This window comes from Spodoptera frugiperda, chromosome 8 (assembly GCF_023101765.2).
Source record: "Spodoptera frugiperda isolate SF20-4 chromosome 8, AGI-APGP_CSIRO_Sfru_2.0, whole genome shotgun sequence".
Classification (NCBI taxonomy): domain Eukaryota; kingdom Metazoa; phylum Arthropoda; class Insecta; order Lepidoptera; family Noctuidae; genus Spodoptera; species Spodoptera frugiperda.
The window spans coordinates 8835419-8857856 of record NC_064219.1 but is presented as its reverse complement, the minus strand read 5'-3'; the positions used below and the strand labels follow the sequence as shown (position 1 = coordinate 8857856).

The following is a 22438-nucleotide window of genomic DNA, read 5'->3' as shown; positions in this document are numbered from 1 at the left end:
TTAAGTTTTCCCATGATTAAGACACTAAACTCTATATGTATTCCAAATATGAAGCTTCTAAGTCTGCTAGAAGTGCCTTGGACTTTTGATGATCGGTGAGTCAGTGAGTGACAAAATTTAGAAACTTTAACAAGTTGTCATTCTTAAACTACTGGTTCAAATTGACTGAAATTTTAAATATTCCGTGTTTATACAATGCCGGATTAGTACAATACTGAAGATTCAGGTTTCTTGCTTTATCCACAACCGAATTATAGGGGGTCGAAAAAGGCCCGAATTGCTTCGAGAAAAGGATGGTACGGCCGTGCCGCTTTTTTTTACTCTCGACTTGGCGGGGGCTGCCGTGCCCCCAGATACCTTATAAGGGTGTCGCAATAACTGCCTTAAAAGTTATAATGAAGCCTTACAGTCATCATAACTCAACGTTACGGTTAGTTGATATTTATAAAAATCCTGTTCGGAAGGTGCTAAGCAAACATTTGTACAGACGAAGGGCCCTTCGGTCTGTTTGTATGGTTATGATACTAAGATTTTTCCTCTTCGTTCGGTGTGTTGGCTTTGTTTTAATCGTCGTTACATTTCGCCGGCGGAATCACACCGGATTCTATTGTTCACGCGCTTTGCGTTACGCAATCAAGAGGGGTCATTCAGTCCGCGCCCAAAAGTCGCACCCGCGAAGTGGAGAACAGTCATATCCTATCGATTTGTTAAGATGGCGTGCGCGGGAGGGTTACGGGGGGAGCATGAGGGTGACGCGGGTGGTAAGGGTGGGCGCAGCCTCCGCGCGGCGCAACGTGCAGCCTCACTTGCACCTGCCCTGCCGTAACCACGACACACTAGCGACATCGCGCCGCACGACCTATGTGACGCTTGGTGTAGGTACACTGCCCACCACGTCACCACATGACGTGAGGTCGAGCCGCGACACTTTTTATTGATGCCACTTTGTTATTTATAACTGAAACTGTAACTGAATTAATTGAACATGAATTGATTTAATATTAATGATTGTCATTATTATTCTAAAAATGTTTATTTTCTGGTGTTAGGAAGAATAACACAATCTTCTGACCTCTATTAAACTACCTTGGGTTTAAATAAATACATATAATGTCTAGCAAAACACTAAACCTAAGGTCAACCAAATAAAATGACGAACAAAATTATGCATATGCAAGAGTCAAAGTCGAGGTTTTTCTTAATAAAGCTGTCACGTACGTCAAAAACTAGAAGTAAATATTGTACAACGTCGATTTCAACGTATAACGTGAACGTGCGATAGTTGTCGTAGGTCACGGCAATATCAAAGTTGTCGACAGTGTACACGCACCTTTACCCGGGATCTCGAGTCGCGCCCTCGACGACCGCGGCGTCCCGGTCTCCGGTGGCCGACGCTCAGGCCGTCAAGGTCGCAGACGAACCCTGGCACACTGTTACACATTCTAACTATACACTTTTAATTGGCCATTATGTGTATACTGACCCTTTTTTCACCTTATTATTCATTAATCTTTTATGAGCTTATACTGTACGCTTGAATAAGCAGTAAACTTTCACTTCGAAAATTATTAATATTGAAAATTTTAATTTACCCGTGTAACTACCTATACGTACGACTAATACGAGTTTTAAAACAAGTTTTGTAGTCGATTGAAGCATACGATCAATGCCCGGTCGAATTTTTGAATACGTAATGTGGTAAAGCAACGTATTTAATCAATGGTATTCTTCGGTATACTATGTTATTCGCATCAGTTTGACATAACGAAAGGCACTCCATTTCAAACTATAAAATTAGGTAGTAAGAACAGGAACTACAAGTTAAGAATTCTTATACACTATACACATACTGGCCAGGGTGACACTTATCTGGTGAAGTGAAGCGCAAAAAGGATATTTTCTGCCAGACGACTGTTAACGTTGAGTGTTTGGAATAAAGTCGAAAACAATGAACTCTCACAGGCTACGAGAGAATCAAAGCAGGCAGCAGCAAGCCGTTAAGTTTATTCATTTTCGACTTTATTTCAACCGCGCCGCCCGCCTCTAACGCATCCTTGGCTTTCCTGTGAGAACTGCTACTTCCCTACTGAGACGTTTTTGTCTACGTATTGCGGTGTTTCGCAACAATATGCATATTTGAAACAACCACAGCATTTACCCCAGTTTCTTCTTTCTTTTTCGATGAATCTTCCCTTGTGTTGATGCAGTTTGTTAACCTTGCTATTAGAGAGTTGTCCCATGTTGCTGACGTATGCATAACTGACTAACTGACTGCATAACTGACGTTAGACTGAGCTCAGACTAACGCCAGTTGTCCGTTCTCCCATAGTATACATATATGTTTATACCTAGTTCCCTTTTGATCGTATATGCTTCTTCCAAATAGCTTGTTCCAGATTTCATCCCTAATACTATCGATACCTTAGAATTACATTAGTTAGAACTAAATAATACAACAAAACTAGGTATTAAGGTCCTTTTCATACGCGTCTTGCTTCCAAATAGCCGGTGCTGGGTATCCTTACATAGACAAAGTGTACCTTACCTTTCAAATGCACGGCATCTGCTAACCGGTAACTGGTACGGACGATGAAGTCTGTTAAAAGGCACTACTAATCTTCGAAAAATGTTTTTGAGTCGTTGATAAAAAATTTATTATTTTGTAATTTGGAGGTCAACAGGAAGTTTGGTTTTTGCAGTTATAATATGTTTTGATCGCAATAACATTAACATACCTACGACAGTCAGCTACTAGAAATAGAAGAAACATTTATATCAAAATTCTATTTATTTCACTTTGGTCGAGCCGGCCCATTCGTGGCGAAGCATTGCTCTCCCACTTTTAAACATACACTTTTTGTCAAATCCTGTGTGTATATTTAAAAACCCGATTACCCCGACTCGCAAACTGAAGTCGGAGCCCTGTGTTGGGCAGTCGACCACTTCACCAACCTGACAATGAATTTAGTTGTATTGAATACCATGCTTATGATTTTCGAAAGAACAGAATCATTTCAATATTTATTCCCTTTGAAGGTTTCATAAAATGTTCAGTGTCGACGTGTCGTTTCCTCTCACGATATCTAATCATTTACCTTATGGGTACCTATGTACCACAACGTGAATTGTGATACTCGTAAATGGTAGGTAGTATCTAAATTACTAATTACCTTGGCTGTATTAAATGCCTTTTTTGGTTCTGCAACCAAGAACCAAAAACGGCAACCAAAATCAACATTCGAGATTTAACGTGCTAATCATTATTTTTAGTTTTACTTCGTCCGAATAAGTTTCGATCCCTCGTCCCGTAGTGATGAAATAGGGAGTAACCTATATTCGTGTCGTGGTATAGTAAGCATTCAAAAAGTTCATTAAATGAAAACTTACGCACATCTGATTTATGCCATTGTGTATATGAAATTCAAAATACAATAGATACTTGGTATCCGATATTCTGAAGGCGATATACCTACCACAGATGACATAATTATGTAAGATGTTGTTGTGGCCCGGAGGTTTCAGACGTCCTCTTCTCATGCATGAGGGCGCGGGTTTGAATTGCGGGTTATTGAAGTACTCTTGGGCTGAGCGAAAATTTAACATCCGACAAGTAACGTTTTGCACTCGGGAAGCCAAGACATGGAATAATGATTATTCCTAGTACAAAAAATGTACTTATAAGACACCCAAAAAAGTTAGCGGATAACATGAACTATGTATTGCTTTATTGCCCTTCGAAATTAAGAACAAAACCTTCGTCAATGAAGTCACTGGTAAAGTGATACTCACAAAACTACTGTACAAGATTTGGATGTAATTTAATACTTGTAACCATATTAACTCTTCTTTTACTTTGCAGTGGCCCAGTCGGAAGACTCACCAATCGCGATGAAACTCAAGAAAATATGCCTTAAAACGCCGGTCGGCGAAGAACAAGCAGCACAAGCAGTTCTCGACCCTGCGCTAGGTGAGTCAAATCTTCTCCAATCTAACTAATACTTAAAACACAAATGTTATGGTCAAGTAACCAACCATTATTGTATACTTTAATATTTGACTTAAGAAAAGGCTTAGGTTATATAATCCCGAAAATGAATACAGCTTCTGGTAAAGCATGTTCTCTTTCATTTTGTATAGCCGTTAGCGCGAGTCTGCGAAGGGACGTAAAAAGTTGAAACAACTTTGAACCTTCGCTCTTTTTGATTTCAAGTTCAACTGCTTGAATTTCGAAAAGCATAATAACTAGATCTTAGATCTTGTTATTCTTTGTTGGTCTATACGTTGCTACTATATGGGTTTGAACTCGGTTTATAAATTCTTATCTTCGTAGTGTAGCTGCAACCACACTACGTAGAATGTAGCTCACTAGGGTACTGAAATATTCATACATAACCTTAATTACAAGTGAATATTTAAGTTTATTAGGAATTATGCTCTAAGTATGAAGTCCATGTTCATGTATATAATGGTAGCATTTTGTCCAACGTGTCGCCGTCCCGTTGATTGAATTGTGCTTTTATTTCCCATCACGCCACGCATCGAGGCTATGATGTCATCGATTTAATTGCGGCGACCACTTCATTACCTACCTATAAAAGCGACATTTATTTCAGTCTTCAACGAAATAAGCTTCAACGAGTCCGACATCGGTCGATCGATCTGTGGAAACTTTACGGTGTCGTTATCTTTTTATGCAGCGCTTTGATTTAATTCCCGTTTTCCAATGTCAAGTTTCGATTTTAGTTCGCGACTTCGCTATTTCTTTTACTGCCGTTTTATATCTTTCGAGTGTAGTCCACCACCGCGGTCGACAGAGTTCAGTATGCGTGACGGGTTACATCACATTTCTCTGTATACACCGTCCACGTATGTGATATATGAAGCGTTGCCTATGTGTAGGTACAGGGTAGACATTCGTGCACAGGTCGTTAATGGTACAACGTGGATCTGTTGTGTGGTACGCGGGTGGAATAACCTATAATTAGATGCGCGTACACCAATCCTCAGTCGTGGAACTCGTAGATGTGTCGTTTACGCTACATCCGTTGATATATTTGATGCAGGAACATTGTCGGATTTGCGCATACCGTAACCGTACCGTAACAACGTCTACGTATGCAATGCACTACTTATGCAACTTATTATTTTAATACTGTCTAATCAAAGAACTTGACCCCCTTTAGTTTGAACAGAAAATTTCAACCTAAAAACGATTTATTCAAATTTTTGTTTATATTATTCTGAATTTTGTTGTTTGCTAACAATTTCTCAGTGGTTTACATAATCGGTCAACCCGTTTATTACCAGCCAGACTAGACACGTGCTTGGCCTGAAAGTTTCTCATAATTTACTTGGAAAATCCAGAGGTAAGCGCTTAAACCTTGGGCAGCAAAGAACCCATACAAACCGTCTTTAGGAAGTGATTCTTACAAATGAACTTGGTAGTGGAATTTATAGTTATACGAAGTGTTTTAGTTTTGATTTGTAGTACAGGTACAGACCAACTACTTTAGACATTTACGTATCCGACAATATGGTTACCAACTTTGTTATGTTATCATAATGTGTGATAATTGTGATGATGCATGTCACACTCATTTTTACAATTTGTAGTTAAATCTTTATGTATTACATCTATATGTACAAACTCCGACGCTTGTACGCTACACTATCATCTGTAGAACTTTAACTCACACATGGCTTATTTTACCTAGCTCGTGTACAATTTGCAGCCGTACAAAGTGGGGGGTTAAGGGGGGTGGGTCTCGCGTATCGGGCGGTGTGATAAGTGACGACTATCCGTCAATGTGTTGCATAGACGAATGTATGTGAGGTGGTGGTGTATCGGACAATAGGAGCTCGTCGGTGCAGTTTCGGCGGCGGAACGCGGGGATCGGCACGGGTGGTGGCGGCGGCGGCGGTGTTTCTCCGGCGTGCGTGGCACTGCAGTTCTCCTCCACGGCCGGTAATTTGATTGGGCCCGAGCTGTCACCTATGCGCCGCAGTCGCCCGGCCGTCGCTCGCCGGCTATCGATTAGAGCCCCCGCCCCCTGCCCCCGCGCTGCCCGCGAACCGGATCTCGTCACGCCGCCATTGTATACCCGCGACGCTTAAACGCATTCGTTTCTCCCGATGCGAAAACGACGCATTCCTTCCGCGCGCCCTCCCGCCCCGCAACGGCCGACCGCGCGCCACACCGCGCGGCGCCACACAGGACCGACCGACCCTCTCATTACACTCTTACCACATTACCACTCCAAGCCTCACGCTGCCACACCGACCGCGACAAGCGTCATCTGCTAATAACAAAAAATTGACACAATTTCTATTAAATTATCCTTTCCATTAGCTGCTTACCATTAATCCCATTTGCATTTGCCGTTTCCCATTTTCATCGCTTCTTGGCTAATAAAATCTTATTTATAAGTTTATGCTTTTCGTGAAGCGCCTACTTACCTAGTTACGTTATAATCTTAAACTCGGGGTTGTAATTCTGAATAAATATTTAGGATATCCAGAACTATCTATGTCCATGTATTAGTACCAAACTGCAATACTATCAACTGGTTGAATTTGCCGTACTATACTACGAGTAAATGACGTTGCAACAACACTGCGCTCGCGCAGATCAACGTACTAACATTGTTGTGCAATTCAGTATTAGGTCCACTTGCACTAACTACTTACCTAAGCTGGTTTCTAGATGAAGTATCGTTAAAATTTGGGTTATTACTGTGACTTAAGTTATGCTAGCTAGAATTACCAACTTTGCGTCATATAACGAGTAGCATACGTGGATGTCTAGATGTCTTAAGGCATGCTTTTTAAAAATTATAATGGCACAGTGCCACACCTCGCCAAGTTCACTAGGTCAGAGTATTTTATCAAGTGACAAATAACACGCCTGCACTGGGAAGAGTTAAAAAAGGCCAGATTGCCTCCCATGGTAATAACCGGTCTAGAAATATGAAATACTATCCTACAGGAACCTGAACTATCCTTATTGATGTTACAGGGGTACTGTTGAAGAATAGGACTGTCATTGCTTTGCATTTGAGTAGCGACACCATGTTAGGGCAGATCGGGAGCCAGACGAGTCAACAAGTAACCTGTTGCTAGTTTGCTAACTATACTCATAGTAGTCCACCTCACACCTTTTTTATTAAAACCTTTTTCTTTTGATCAGCTAAATATTAAAAAAGCTACCTGTGAGTCCTGTGACAAACGTGTCTCATCTTCGATAGCCTTACAACTAAACTACGGTTTGGGACACATTTGTATGTGAACTTGCGGTTGCCGAGACTTTTTTTTATTTAGACTGGTTGTCCATGTTTGTTCAGTCGATATTCTTATCTCGATGGCATCCGGGTGTAAGCTATAGGTATACGTCTCTGGGCGTAGTTTATCTGGAAGGAACTGGAACACATAAAATTATAAAAGCAATGATGGTGCCTATACTAAATTACATGCAGGCAGGATACTTTATAGTGTTCAATATTAATAAGCATGTTTTGTGTCTATGAAATTACATACAGGTAACGGTAATTTGAAGTTCAAGTTAGATACAATATTCATTCCGAAATAGATAGACTCGATAAAAAACAGACATCTCGGGGATTTCATTAATAAATTATAATAGAAACGTACGTGGATTCATGGATCAAATCAACACTCGTGTCCAAATGGTATATGGTCCAAATATATGTATGTATGCAATATTCATTAGTTACATTTCTGAGTTTCTGAAGCTACGCGGTACAAACAATATTTGCCTCACAAAGTTTTTGAATTTAGGATTCAGTGATACACTCATTACAGACGAACTGGTGACGGTCTCGAGTAACGGTAGTTATCTATTCTTTAACAACTCGTGCAATATATTCAAATATCCTACAACGTCTCACTCGTTTTTGAAGTTCCTACTAATCGCTGTTTTGTAAAACTGGTTTTTAACGGCGCACCAGTAACTTAAACTTAACATGCCGTGGAGTAGCGTTGTTACTAGCCGGTAAGAATTGTCGGACTGGTGCGCGTTGCCGAATTGAAAGTGTCTTCCTCATTGACCATAATTCTTTGGATGAACGTTTCTTCTAGTTAACCACAACATAAACAATCAAATCATTTGTATGAAAAATTGCCATATTCTAACTGATTATTACTACTTGCTTGAACGTAAAGAAATTTGACTCACTACATGTTAATGCTGCTCGAACTTTGAAAACACTAGCCTTACGCCTGCGGCTTCACCCTCGTGCAATTTTTTATTGAGTTGGTCCCTAAGCAAAGCAAATAAACTTCCTAATGGTAAAAATTAAAAACGGTTCGGTAGTTTTGGAGCCTAATCGATGCAAACAAACTGACAATGATACCCTTTTTCTTAGTATTATAAATAAAATAGACACATGAAAAGTATATGTATGCTAAGTTTTTGCCTACGCTTTACACTGTGGTATTGTCGTAGTATTTTAGAATAAATATGTAGTTGATAATGATTAACGGGACTTCGCAATTTCACGTCAAATCGTACTATTTAACGAAAACGACACGCACGGCCAAGTCAATATCAGAATTATTTTCAGATTTCTTGTAATATTCGGTAATACCTGTTAGTTAATATTTGGACTGTACTTTCACTGCGCTGTGCTTTTCCTACCAAAACATGGAGGTCGATGACCTAGTTAGTTTACTTTCGTAGGATCAAACGCTTATGTTCCTTCTAAAAGTCCATACGTTTTGTCCTCAACAACGTTTGGTCATGATCATGAACTTGTTTGACATGGTACACTTTAGATAAACTTCTGGTTATAGCAATCATAATTATCTTGATACTTAAGATTCTTTGAAAAATCTTTATCATTTTGCTATTGTGAGTCTCCAGTAAGTGCGACTCATTGTCAGTATGAACTTCATACCTACTGTGTGCATGAACAATCTCATCCTGTGCCCCACTAAGATAATGTCACATCATCGCATTGGTTCGGTATCAGAAACTATTTCCTATTTAGTATTCATTCTTAGAAATTTGCTCACGATCAGATCAATAAATTATTAAGTGTTCTTCAATTAATTACTTCGCAATTTGCAATGTATTGAAAACCTAATTAGGTAAATAAATTGCTTGTTTACTTTACTTGATTTTATTGACTATCAAGTTAGGCTCCATGACTTTTTAGGAAGGTAATAATTTCTTAATTACAGTTTAGGTTTAAGAACAACATTTACTAAACATAAACATCTTTCACATGTCCGTTGAAAGCATAGTATACCGGCTCAAGTTAAGCTAGCCATTGCGCATGCTTCTGTTCAGGTAGAAACTCTCGATTTGATCATTTAATGAAATGCATTTTACATTTATTATGTTTGTTAGGCGAAGTGAGCGGCGGAAGTCGCCAGGCATGAACATTAGTTGCATTGATGTATACAGAACTACAGAATAGAGACAGTGCGACCGCATCTTACCGGCCGCCGCTGTTGTCACTGCGGTGTTTCGCGGGCGGGCAGATTTATTTGGACGTACCCCCATCGGGGGGGCGCGGGGTCGGGCGTACCACCCACCGCGCCACCTCCACACATTTGACTGGATCAATAAGTAAGCAAAGGATGCCCGAGCAGAAAAACCATACACCCGACCACCCCAAGGGGGCACACGTAACCGACACCCCCCCACTAGCGGGGGGACGACTCCACAGATTGCCATTTTCTCTTTGCCTACGCTTTAATTAGTTGCGTAGTGACGCGTGTAGATCCATAATCCCATGTTATTAAATTGCCAAACAGGTCCGGTCCACTCTATCAAACGAGGCAGACCACTAGAATCAAGTAGGCCCGTACATTATACACATTAGTGTGCTCCCATAAACTAGTAGTAATTACTTACATATGACCGAACTCGGACAAAACGTTTAAAAGGAATAAACGAATGTTACTTAGACAAAGATATTTTAATATTATGTAGTAGTATCCATTTCCGTTCTACAATATTTCACTCACAATGACTTTGTCACGAAGATTAGATAAAACCACAGATAATTCATGAGTTCTTGTACACCACATGAAATACATACTTAACAAAGCTCCTTTGCATGCATGCTTATGCTCCTAACTTTGCTCGTACATATTCATATACAAGACTTCGAAAGCTGAACTTTTCTATGCAACCTTTGTTGAAGTGTCAGCTAGGGAGTAAGTGACCCACGAACAGTTTTTGACCACGGTACCCACACGCCCTTATTAAATATGTATGACAAACTACTTGCATCAATATATTACAAGTAGTTGAACCTTTTCAGTTGAATCACAAAACTAAACCCAATTTCCTGATGAAAGCAGAAACTCTATACGAGAAGTTATTTTGAATACTTTATTTGTGTATTTTGCCAAAAGTGAAGTAACTTAAGTTAGCGACAGGGTGTATATTTAATGTAACCCTATGAAAACAGACTATAATGTTTTTGTTCGGAACATCAAGTACTCGATACAACCAATTTTCTCTTCAGATTCCAAAATGCCCAAAAAGCCTGAAGCAGGTTGTTCCTTCTTCTTCAACAAAGTCATTTCTCCTAACCGGAGTTTTAATTTCAATGTTGAAAAATATCAAAAAATAGGAGTTCAATGAGGCTAGAGCGAAGCGCTGTATTAAAATTTACCTAAAAACGTTACTGTTACTCTGATGAACATAACTATCATAACTGTTTTGTATTCATGCGACTCGCATGTTGTCTGTCGTCATTCCGCATTCCATTTACTTCTAGGAATGTTATGACAAAATGCACAAGTACCATAATATCGTAGAGTACACTATTATGCTTCACGTCGAACTTAAGACTAGGTCTATTCACTTTGTTTGGAATCACCCTAAGATTGGATTACAAATCAAGATTTGCAGTAAACTCTCTAGTCGGACTTGAAAAATATCTAAAAAATCTGGTTTACATTTATCGCTTATGCTCCACATTCACATGCCTTTGTTTGAATGCCTGTCTAGTTCAAAATAAATCTACCACATATGCGTTGTCTAAACAAAATTTGAAGGCAGTATATAGTAAAGAAGCTTTGTTATTAATTGAAACAATCCTCTAAAAGCTTCATAATGGGATCTCTTTGAAAATTATGGCTATCTAATTTCAACCAATCATGGTGCAAATTACTTGCCAGTAAAAAGTGGTTTGGTGTAAAGCTGTGATTTTTACGGGCTTCTCGCATCGGGCGTCTCAAGATCGAGTCGAGTGCGCCCTGGCTCTTTCCTCACGATCGCAATCGAAATAATTATCATAAAGTAAATCCCCCGCAATTCGGCGGCCGCCCCGGGGCCGGGGCGTCGCGGTAAATGGCGGGCCCTCGCCGTCGCGACGCTCTAGTGATGTGTATCTGTGTCAGCAACACTCTGTCATATCGATGAAAAACAGTATGTCAATTGATCTACATGTTTTACTTGCGTTAGTCAAGGTTATGCGATTTTGTATTTTTACATAGTATGTGTTAAGTTTATATAATACATATTATATTTTTGATAGAACCAAATTCTATACATCACTTCCTGATTGTAGAAATCTTCTATGATTTAGCTATATATTCTATGAAAATGGGCTTAAAATTCTAGTCAGACGTGTGGTTGGTGTTATAATCAGACTTAATTCGTATTAATAGCGTCATCGATGTTCCTGTAAACTAGAAGAGCGACGCACTACTATCCCATAGCTCTTGGTGGAGAGTGAAACAATCGCGTTTCCACTTTTTACCCCACACCGCTCTCATCTCGTATTGGCGACGGAATTAAATTCGCTTGTTTTACCGTTTTCCCCTCCTTTGTCTCTTTTATTCATTTAACTTATTAATGCCAATAATGATTTTATAGCCAATCGCAATCTGGGTTATTGACATATCCTTTAATTTTATATTGTTGCAATTTGGGAACCGACTAAACTTTCAAGCGCTTGCTACGAGAACTAGTCAAAACGGCACATCTGTCGAGTTATAGCACACCCCATTTACTTCTCATATCGTTTAGTTAACCAAACTTTGCTTTTATTATTATTCGTGTGTGATTAGTAAAGTGTCTGCTTGGTAATAATAAGTAGCTGATACAATATACACCCCACAACAACCCCACCCCTATCCGTTGGACGCGTCCCTCGACGTCCATCTTGACGCAAACTCGGAGCCTAATTTGTTTATATTCTGATTAAGTAATGTATCAATAATTCTTGAAACTATGTATGGATTCCATATAATATGTTTGATATTGAAGAAATCTTGGCGCGTGACGCGACACAAAACCGGGTGACTTTGGGCCGCAGGGGTCGCGCTTTTGTCTGCCCGTGGGGACGGTTGTCCCTTGTGTGTTTACCTTCGACAACGCCCCGTTTCACTTTACAATGCTACAGAAAACAAAATAACTGTTAACTCTGCTTTCGATTAAGTATAATATAATAACAAATAAATGAAAATTATTGCAGTTTTTATATTTAAGTCAATTATTGGGCTTGTTTTTCGACTAGTTAGGCTTTCGCTTAGTCTTTAATAAAATACCTATGAGTTGTACATGTTAACGCTTGTATACGTTAAATTGGTTTTGAATTTTAAAGGTCAATGCAATTTAATTTCGAGGAAGGAACTTAACAAAACAAAATAAAAACATTTATATTTATTCAAAAGACAGGTGCGTAAAGATATTCTTTCAGTAACTCCAAGGACTTCAAGATGGGTTAAATGGATGATATTTATTGTCGAATAACAATAAACATGTCTCGTTTTGTGGCTACACTTATTTATTTAATAAGAATAAAACGTAATGGCCGACATGTTGTGTGATACGCGTAGGTACAACGCGTGTCGTAATGGCGGTCGGTACATCGGCACATAAAAATCATAAGTTGACGTGGACACGTTTCGCAACGCACCTGCCTACTGTCGGCCGACCGGCGACCGGCGACTGTTGAGAACTTGCGATCGTCAAGCAGTAATGCCAACTCCACACTTCATAGTCACACTACGCCAGATATGCTCAGACTTCTTACCATTCAATACATGAATGAAGGAGTCCTATATAAACTTTACGACCTATAAACCATTCACGATAAACGATGGATTTGCACTAGTACTAAATCGCCGGTGTTATGGGCATTATTAGCATTGTCCGCATTAGGGTCCCCTCACTGTGATCCAAGTGCATCGGTAATCGGTACGCGCAAGGCAACCATGTTTCCGCTCTTACGCAAATCCCACTAGCTGGCCACTCGACCGCCGACCGCTCTCGACACTATGGGACGCGGTGATTCATCAGTACACAGAGTACACTACGAGATGATGTTTTGCGAAATCGTAATATTGATTACAAATGAACTCTCTGTAAGTCTAAGTATTACGAAAATTCATCTTGGGGACTGATGATCGTTTCCAGATTAGGCTTGACACTCTTGAAGTCAATTATTTAGTAATAGTAAACAGAAAATAAGAATATTGAAATACGTATTAATTAAAAAAGTATCTAGGGGGCGAGCCTATTGCACATACTGCGTACAATTCCAGACTCCGTGCTACTTACTACTGAGAAATTTAGTAATAAACCGAAAATGCTTCGCAATATCATCCTACCTGACCCTGGAATCGAAGCCGAGACCCTTTGCCCGACAGTCGCGATCACTCGACCAACGAGACAGTCTTATTCAACTTATTAATTACTAGGCTATTAAAATATAAATCATCACAATCCAAACAAAGCAAAGCCATTCAATTTTTAATTAAATAGTACCTAATGAATGACATTCAACCTTGTAACTATGCAAATTTTTACTAAATTACATGTAAGTAACCTTCGAGATAATTGAAATACTAAAAAGAAAACCTTTTATATTCATTTTGAGCTTCTGTATGAAATGGAAAATATACTTATCCAATACTGTCTGCGTTTGTTTCACTCAAGGGTAAAACTTATCATGTTCTTGTTTTCTCTTTACTGCTGGAGTTAGGGTTTGCTTGTCCTCATAAAACATATTTGTTACATTGTACATGTTATCGCCTTCCTTATTTGTTATATCAAACACAAATAAAAGGTCAGGTGTTGACCTATCAACGTGTTATAAATCTGTATTGGCAACTGGTTCTATTCCCATATCCCTATAATATACCACACACTATCACAGACACTTCTAACATATGAACTTGAATGTTTCAGCGGCGATGGAGGAGGAATCTAGCGAGTTGCCAGGCACGGACGGCCTGGCGCCCAAACAGCGACACCAGGCGAAACACCGGGAGCTGTTCTTATCTCGGCACGTGGAAACATTGCCGGCAACACACATACGCGGCAAGTGCACCGTCACGTTGCTCAACGAGACGGAGTCGCTGCTCAGCTATCTCAATAAGGATGTGAGTATGTACCGGCCACGGACGACAACACCAAACGACACGTAGAAGGTCCACTCCACTATAGTCAATGAACTAATTAAAGCCATCAGTCGATATTTCGTTCCAGTATAAAGGAATATATCTTTTTATTTTTTGTAAATCAAGATGTTGCCTCACTCTAAGATTTTCTCTTGTGTCGTAGGTGCGTTTACAAACATACAAGTTCACATACAAATGACACCCAGACTCGAAAACAACAATTTTATTGCGAATGGATGAATTTGGTATAAACAAATATGTCAGGCAAAGATCTCTGAAAAATTTAACTAAACTTAAAATGTTAGGAGTTGACCTTCTATACTTGTTTATGAAGTATGCGAATATTAATCCTAGTATGTTGTAGTTGTAGTGTAAAAACAATTAATATTGTTTCTAAAATAGATTGTTGGGTATAACTAAGTAGTACATAATTCTTCCTTTTGGGTTTCTGTACATCTTATGAAAAGTTGCCTCAACTTCAGACTCAAATGTCTTTCTAAAGACGAAATTAAAATTAACAACTGCATCCAGTAATCCAATTCTAAAATAATACTCTTTTTTTTTGTTTAATATAAATTGTTGCCCCACACTAGCATTTTCTCCTGTATCGTGGGTGTGTTTACAAACATACAATTTTGCATATACATAACACTCAGACCTGAAACAACAATGTATGGATCATATAAAGAGAAATGCTCCGAGAAATGAATCTAACTCACTACATGTTGTGCGGTTGCCCAGCCACCACACCAACCATGCAGTGAAATTTACCTTTAGATTAATCTTAAATTTAAATTTTGTTGACTACAACAGGCAATCACTCTGCTTATGTGCCGCAGTTCAAATTTTATTAATTTCAAGACAAGTTTTAGTAAAATTAGGACTATTCTATAAATAATACTACTAATTTGTTATAATATCAGTTTTAATTTTACGTACACATGATATTTTAAAATGTGCCACCTATTTTATAGACTCAATGTCATGAGGTATAATGGCGCAATCAATTTCTGAGAATTCTATGTCCTTTATCCTGTTAGTTAGTTAATTAATTAATTTCCTTTTTCAAATTATTGATTGTTATTTGCTTTATTAATTTATATTAATATTGTTGTACGTGTAAAATGTGTACAACTAACAATAGCTTGCGATTCTAAACTTCTATAATTATATGTATTGTATGTATATTCTTTTGGGAACCATAACTAAGATAATTTTCCACCTAAATAATACTGACTAAGTCAGTAAAGAGATTAGAGATACAAAAGAGAGCAATTTCTGTTCAGCCTGCTCAGTCTAAAGTTCAATAATAAATGCGATTGTAAGCAACGTGCTAGTCAAACAGTAGGTACTGAGTACAATTAGAAATCTCCATATTATAGCGAACTCATTGCTAGTCATTCGTCCGCGACATTATACGACTTACGTGGGAAGATCAACAACTGATACAACTATACTATAAATTACTTTAATTTCATTCCCTAATCAACGTCGCAACGTGGGACTTTCTATTGTTATGTTATCAATTTTCTTTTCTAATTATCATAATGTATGATAGTGATACATTGAGTACATACACAGCTATTTTTATTTCTACTATTTTTATAATGCACGTTAAACAATCCCAAATTATCATTATTCTTGATTTTTTAACTTTGTTGCATAACAATTAAGTTTGAATTCACAATAACTAATTTAGGTACTTGGGTGTACCGTCTATAAATATTTCTGTATGACTATCTTGACTAATGAGTACTCATCCCGTTCGTTTCAAGGTTAGGTCACACAACCGCTAACAATCTCAATTAGGAAATGTCAACACGCCCTAATCTGATGTCATTTCCTATAGTTAACAGCGTCAGTAACTATATTAACAAATATTGTTACACACATGTAAATCCTCCTTGCGGTATTTGCTCTATACAAGGCAATTAAAGTCATAGTCATTTCAATAATTCAAAGATATTAAATGACTGTTTTAAAAATTAATATGTTAATTTTTAACACTCTAGCAAGATATATCTTAATGTGTACTTAAAGCAAGACATTTAAATAAAATTAATTATTTTTTTAGTAGTAGGTATAGAATTAATGCGATTGTATTGTTAGACAAAATGTTGTATGTGTACACCTAAAATTTAATACATTTTTCTCTCTTTGTTTCAGGACGCATTTTTTTATTGTTTAGTATTTGATCCTTCACAAAAGACTTTATTAGCAGATAAGGGAGAAATCAGAGTTGGAAGTAGATATCAGACTGAAGTAACTAATTTATTAAAAGATGGTATGTATGATTTTATTTATTACCCCTTTTTGCTACGCCATTGTTGTTTGACACTTTGGTCTTTGTATGTCGAATCTCCCTTCATGGTAAATCGTTTAATGAGTATCTAGCTGAACCAAACCTTTATTGTGCACTGCACAGTGTTTTCTTAACAATTTACTACTAGAAGCTGAGGTTTGACACAAACTACACCCTCTTAAAATATCTAGACTTGTCCAGTCTGCTTAGCAAAACATTCTATGGAACATTTTTATTTCTAAAGATTCTTGTTTATGTGTGAAAACCTAAATATTATCATTAAAATTTCTATGTTATTTGTGAATTGTAGGCGAGGAGGACGTCCGCAACAGTGAGGAGTTGGAGACGCTGGTGTGGACGCCGGAGCACGGGCTGACGGACCGACAGATCGACCAGTTCCTGGTGGTGTCGCGCTCCGTCGGCACCTTCGCGCGCGCCCTGGACTGCTCCTCCTCCGTCAAGCAACCTTCGCTGCACATGTCCGCCGCCGCAGCCAGCCGAGACATCACACTCGTTAGTATACATTATTTTCGCAACATCACTATGTTGATGTGTGATATAGTTACAAAGTCACACACAAAACACGCAAGCAACCCTGGACGCCATATTATTTAATTTAATTTGTCTCCTTATGCACAACTCAGTGTTCACCTACAACAACTGCAGTGATAGATTTTGTAGTTTGTTATTGAGCTTACAGGTCACCTAAAATCGGTGCCGCCCACATAACTTCAACACTAAATCACCTACGTTAACTGCCCGTGAGCGTAGATTTTTTAAAAGTAACGGGAGTTTCTTGGCTTCTCCATGAGCCTACAGGTCACCTAAGACAATCGGTGCCGCCTAAATAAATTACAACTACGTTATTTACGTTACGTTGGTTTTTGAGATAAGGGGAAGAATTGGGCCTCCGGTAACCTCATGTCATGATTTATTAACGATGTATTTTTCTCGACAGTTCCACGCGATGGATACCCTGCACAAATCAGGCTACAGCATAGAGTCTGCTCTGTCCTCGCTAGTGCCCGCATCGGGCCCAGTACTCTGTCGCGACGAGATGGAAGAGTGGTCTGCCTCCGAGGCCAATCTCTTCGAGGAGGCGCTTGACAAGTACGGCAAGGACTTCGCTGATATACGGCAGGACTTTGTGAGTACAAATACTATTCTATGCTATGCAACATGTGAATCTTGTAAATACTAATTTAAACTGTCATGGGTTGAAAGATACTTTAAGACGATTTGATAGTAAAGAGTGTATGCTTTTATTGGAATCCGATCACCATTGTCATCGAAAGAAACATTCACAAAAACACGCATTAAATAGTCGTTAAAATCTTTCTCTTACATTGAATATTCTTACAGAAGTTTAAACAATTCCACAAATTGTAATTTAATATCTTATTTCAATGTAGCAAACTACTCCTCTATTTTATGTTAACATTATTTACACGATTCTGTTGAAATGTGTCTAGTCAAAAACTTCATTTTCACAGACTAAATCAGGATTACATGCAGTTAATTTGTAAATATGTATTTGAATAATATTTTTCCAAATCCAGTTGCCATGGAAGACGCTAAAGAACCTTGTAGAGTACTACTACATGTGGAAGACGACGGACCGCTACGTTCAACAGAAACGCGTCAAGGCGGTGGAGGCCGAGTCCAAGTTGAAACAAGTGTACATTCCCAACTAGTGAGTGTTTGTACCACACGATGCATACTTATATCGATGTGATCTTCTGTTGCCCTTTATCTAACGTTTTTATTTGGCTTCATGTAACTATACATTGCTAATATTTTACATTAATAACAGCTTGTTATTTTGATATAAATATTATCACATACATTTTTGTATCGGAATACTAAATAAGTCGATGAAATTGCAGCAACAAGCCGAACCCGGCCCTGATAACTAGCAACAGTAGCAGCGGCAAGGCGCCCGCCGTCCTCAACGGAGGCACCAACGGCACCGCCACCGTCACCGCCGCGCAACTCTGCGCCTCCTGCCAAGGTAATGACAGTAATTGTATACTACTCTAATGTGGTCACATCAAGCTACCCCCAACCGATCAAAATATATAACAGCTCATTTTGGATAGTCATAAAATAAAAGAAGTAATTACTAATAATGAGTGAACCTGTTTCAGTGACAAATTCTAACCAGTGGTACACATGGGGACCGCAGCATTTACAATACAGACTATGCGGCTCATGCTGGCAATACTGGAAAAAGTATGGAGGTCTCAAGGTAAAGGTCTGAACGTATTTTTATTTCTTCCAAAAATTTGTTTGTTATCAACCTTTGAACATGTTGTGTTGACATATTATTGTATCTATGACAGACCGCTGGAGTTTTCGGCGAGACCGAAGTAGAAGCCGCGAAAGGTCCTCGCGGTGAGGGCGAAGACACCGCACTGTCTGTGTCTCATCGCCCACATCGTTGTACTGTTCTTAATTGCGCTAAGGTACGTTTATAGTTTTTTATTCTCAATTACCTTATGATAAATAAAAACTTTTATTAGAAAAATGGCTAATTTGTCTGGCATTATGTGCAGGAGTTCAAATTGCGCGCGCACCTGGCTCGGCACGTGGCGACAGCGCACGGCAGCGGCGAGGGCGCGCGGCCCGTCATGAAGACGCGCGCCGCCTTCTACCTGCGCGCCTCGCCCTTCACGCGCCTCGCTCGCCGCCTCACGCGCGCGCTGCGCCGCCCGCGCCACTACGCGCGCTCGCCCTTCTCGCCCATCAACCTGACGCAGGTGAAGCACGAGTGCAGCGCCGCCATGGCGGGGCTCGGCGCCGCCGAGCTGCGCGCGGCCGGCGCTGCGGGGCGGGCGCGGCCCGCGTCCGCGGCCCCGTGGGCGCCGTGGCGGCGCGCCTGGCCGCGGCCCGCGGCACGCCGCCGGCCACGGGCCGCCACGACTGGCTGACGCTGACGCCGCGCGACGCCATGCCGCACCCGCCACACGTCGCCTTCCCCAAGCCGCCTAAGGCGCCCGGTACGTCAGCTCACTGCTCCTCATCATTATTCAAACACTCATATTTTTCTTCCTACCGTTTTCTAAATCATTGAGGGTCACCAATATAATAATCGTCTTTCATTCAACAAATATCACAAACGTCTACTCTCTATTCTCTCAAAAACTTTGTCACATGATTTCATCCCTTCTTCATTACATTTGATCAGCTATAACTAGCGCTACATAGAAATTTGTCCTAGCTTATGTATTTATTACTTTAGTTACATTTGTTACAACACCCACCAATTAATTGACATTACAAATAATAATTATTTTGTTTTTTTAGATGGCAGCCTGATGTATGAACGTGTATTGTCACGCGCTGAAATAGAAGCCCGCCGTGCGGAAGCTGCGCCGGCGCAACCTCTAAAACGACGCGCCTACGATGACATAAATGGCCTCGACAGTCAGTATCGATGCATTGCAAAATAACATTAGTGAATTTGGCATTGTATATTTGAGTAAAATAAAAATATTTCTTATCCAAAATTAACTATATCGTATTTTTTCACGCTTGCACGGAAGTAGCGACAGGTATGCATCAGAAACCAGAATAATTCAAAATTTTAATTACACATTTACACACATGCTATCATATCGATTAAATTTCTTCACGTATGGGTGTTGACACCAATGTAACATAGAGTAGAGTAGTGTTGTGGCGGGTAGTACTGAGGGTGCGTGTGTGCAGGAGGCGCGCGCGAGGGCGGCGAGTGCGCGGCGCCGCCGCCGGCCAAGCGGCCCAACAAGCACCCGGCGCCCATGCAGCGGCCCTCCCGCGAGCAGTACGCCGCCATGTGTGCGCGCGCGCAGGCCACCGGACAGCCGCTGCCCGCGCACGTCTTCACGCACGTACGTACACCACACACTCTTCCTGCGGAGCTCCACGGCCGGAGCCGACCCGTCTGCTCGCCCTAAAACATAAAAAACCATATCTTCTGAATCCATCTCTCTGACCGCGCCTATCCATGCAGGTGAACGGCAAGCCGACCAACATTAGCGGTAGAGGCGGCCGCAGACACGTCATCTCCTGGATGGACGCGCCAGACGACCTCTACTTCCGAGCGAATGAGACCGCCAAGTGAGTATAATTGTCTTACCATTGTCATTTTAGTTTACTTAGATCCAGTTGGTGCCAATGTCTTGTAATCTAAAGGATCTCTTTCATCTTCTCAAGACGGTTTTGTACCATCAGTTAGCCACCTTATTTCTACCCACTGCCATTTCTTTGCAATTTTTTATCGTAATTGACTGCCATAATTAAAATAGTTTTCAAAAATAATCTCGGTGTAGACCAATTTATAACATATGAATAAATGAGTATATTGTCTTGATCAGAGTGGCGCGACGCAGCCTGTCGTGCGGTGAGCTGCGACGTGGCGCACGCGCTCCGTGGCGAGCGTTGCGCGGGGGCGCCGTCGCGGGCGGGGGCGCGGGGGGCGCGGCGGGCGGCAAGGCTCTGGGCGGCTCGGCGCCGCTGCAGCTGGTGATCCTGGACTGACAGCCGGCGCCGCGCCCCCGGCCCCCGCCGCCCCCGCACCCCTACACCATGGAGGCGCTGCTCGGCTGAGCGCGCCCGCTGTATATTCGCGCTGTACATACCCCGCGAGGCCGTCGCCGTCGCCGCCGCCGCCGCCGGGGACCGAACGAAGATTGTATTTTTGGTAATCGAATCGCCGAGGACGGATTCTGTAGATAATATTTTAAACTATATTGTTCTTATGTGGTTTGATCTGGCGTCGAGCAAAATAATGTATTTGATACATAAAACGATATGTAAGTCTAATTCATTCGGAGATTCATTGTAGGATAATTTACAATTTTTTTCATAAATAAAGCACAAATTGAAATATAGGTTTGTTTTATTTTTCTCAACTTTTCCATGACCCTTTCATAAATTTGTGTAGAATTTCCCCGATTTGTTATTCTGTCTAATTGTTAAATTGTAAGATAACAGTAGCAATGGGACCATCACAGAAATAAATATAAAAATCATAGTGACTGATTTTTTTCTTAATTAATTATACCAACCATATATATTTAATTGATTAGGTATATTTGAGATTGGTTAATACTTGTTTAAAAATATTTTGTGTTGTTTTTGTTATGAATAATAAGATCCTTTTATATTTACGACAAAGTTTTGCTAGCGACTTCGTTCGCACAGACGCGCATAAAGGTGATTTCCGTTTTATCCTGATACCACATCCAAAGTCTAATTGTATGCAAGCACACAAATAGCCAATATTAATTACCTATTAGTATGGGTGTAGACCAGAGACCAGATAATTTTATTATTTCTTTTACTACAAACTCGTACTATCAAACCACGTCACAGCCGCGCACACTCACACACAAGTATCCAAACATTTTTTATTAAAAATGCCCGCCTCATACCTTAAAACCGCTGTAGCTCCCGTAGGCTAGGATGTTGTGCCAGCTAGTACCCAACCGTAGATATAACCATGAAAACACCGAACCTACGAAGTCGAGGTGCAACTCAAGGACAAAAAAAGCTCTTGAACCTAGCAACGAAATAAATCAGAAGACATGTATCATTAGAAGAGGAGAATAGTCGAACAAGAATAGCTTCTAGAATTGGAACTTGAAACGGGATATTTACCATGTTTTTCTATTTCTATGAGTTTCTGATATTTCGGCACTGTTGCAAGCGCCATGATCACGGATGAACTGGAGTAAATGCGGGTGGATGTTTAAGAGCATACAAATC

General features: G+C 40.2%; 1 protein-coding gene across 1 annotated transcript in view; it reads left to right on the top strand.

The window, feature by feature from the left end:
- The window catches only part of LOC118275262 (metastasis-associated protein MTA3), a 43415-nt gene extending 21856 nt beyond the window's left edge, over positions 1-21559 (top strand). The window contains 16 exon segments of the mRNA XM_050695544.1: positions 3860-3967; positions 14174-14367; positions 16552-16669; positions 16998-17200; positions 17646-17834; positions 18247-18380; positions 18574-18698; positions 18835-18935; positions 19030-19152; positions 19243-19515; positions 19518-19686; positions 19994-20113; positions 20399-20559; positions 20682-20788; positions 21046-21125; positions 21236-21559. Of these exon segments, the coding sequence (XP_050551501.1) occupies positions 3860-3967; positions 14174-14367; positions 16552-16669; positions 16998-17200; positions 17646-17834; positions 18247-18380; positions 18574-18698; positions 18835-18935; positions 19030-19152; positions 19243-19515; positions 19518-19686; positions 19994-20113; positions 20399-20559; positions 20682-20788; positions 21046-21125; positions 21236-21375 (2345 nt within the window). The 3' untranslated portion in view covers positions 21376-21559.
- The last annotated feature ends 879 nt before the right edge of the window (positions 21560-22438 follow it).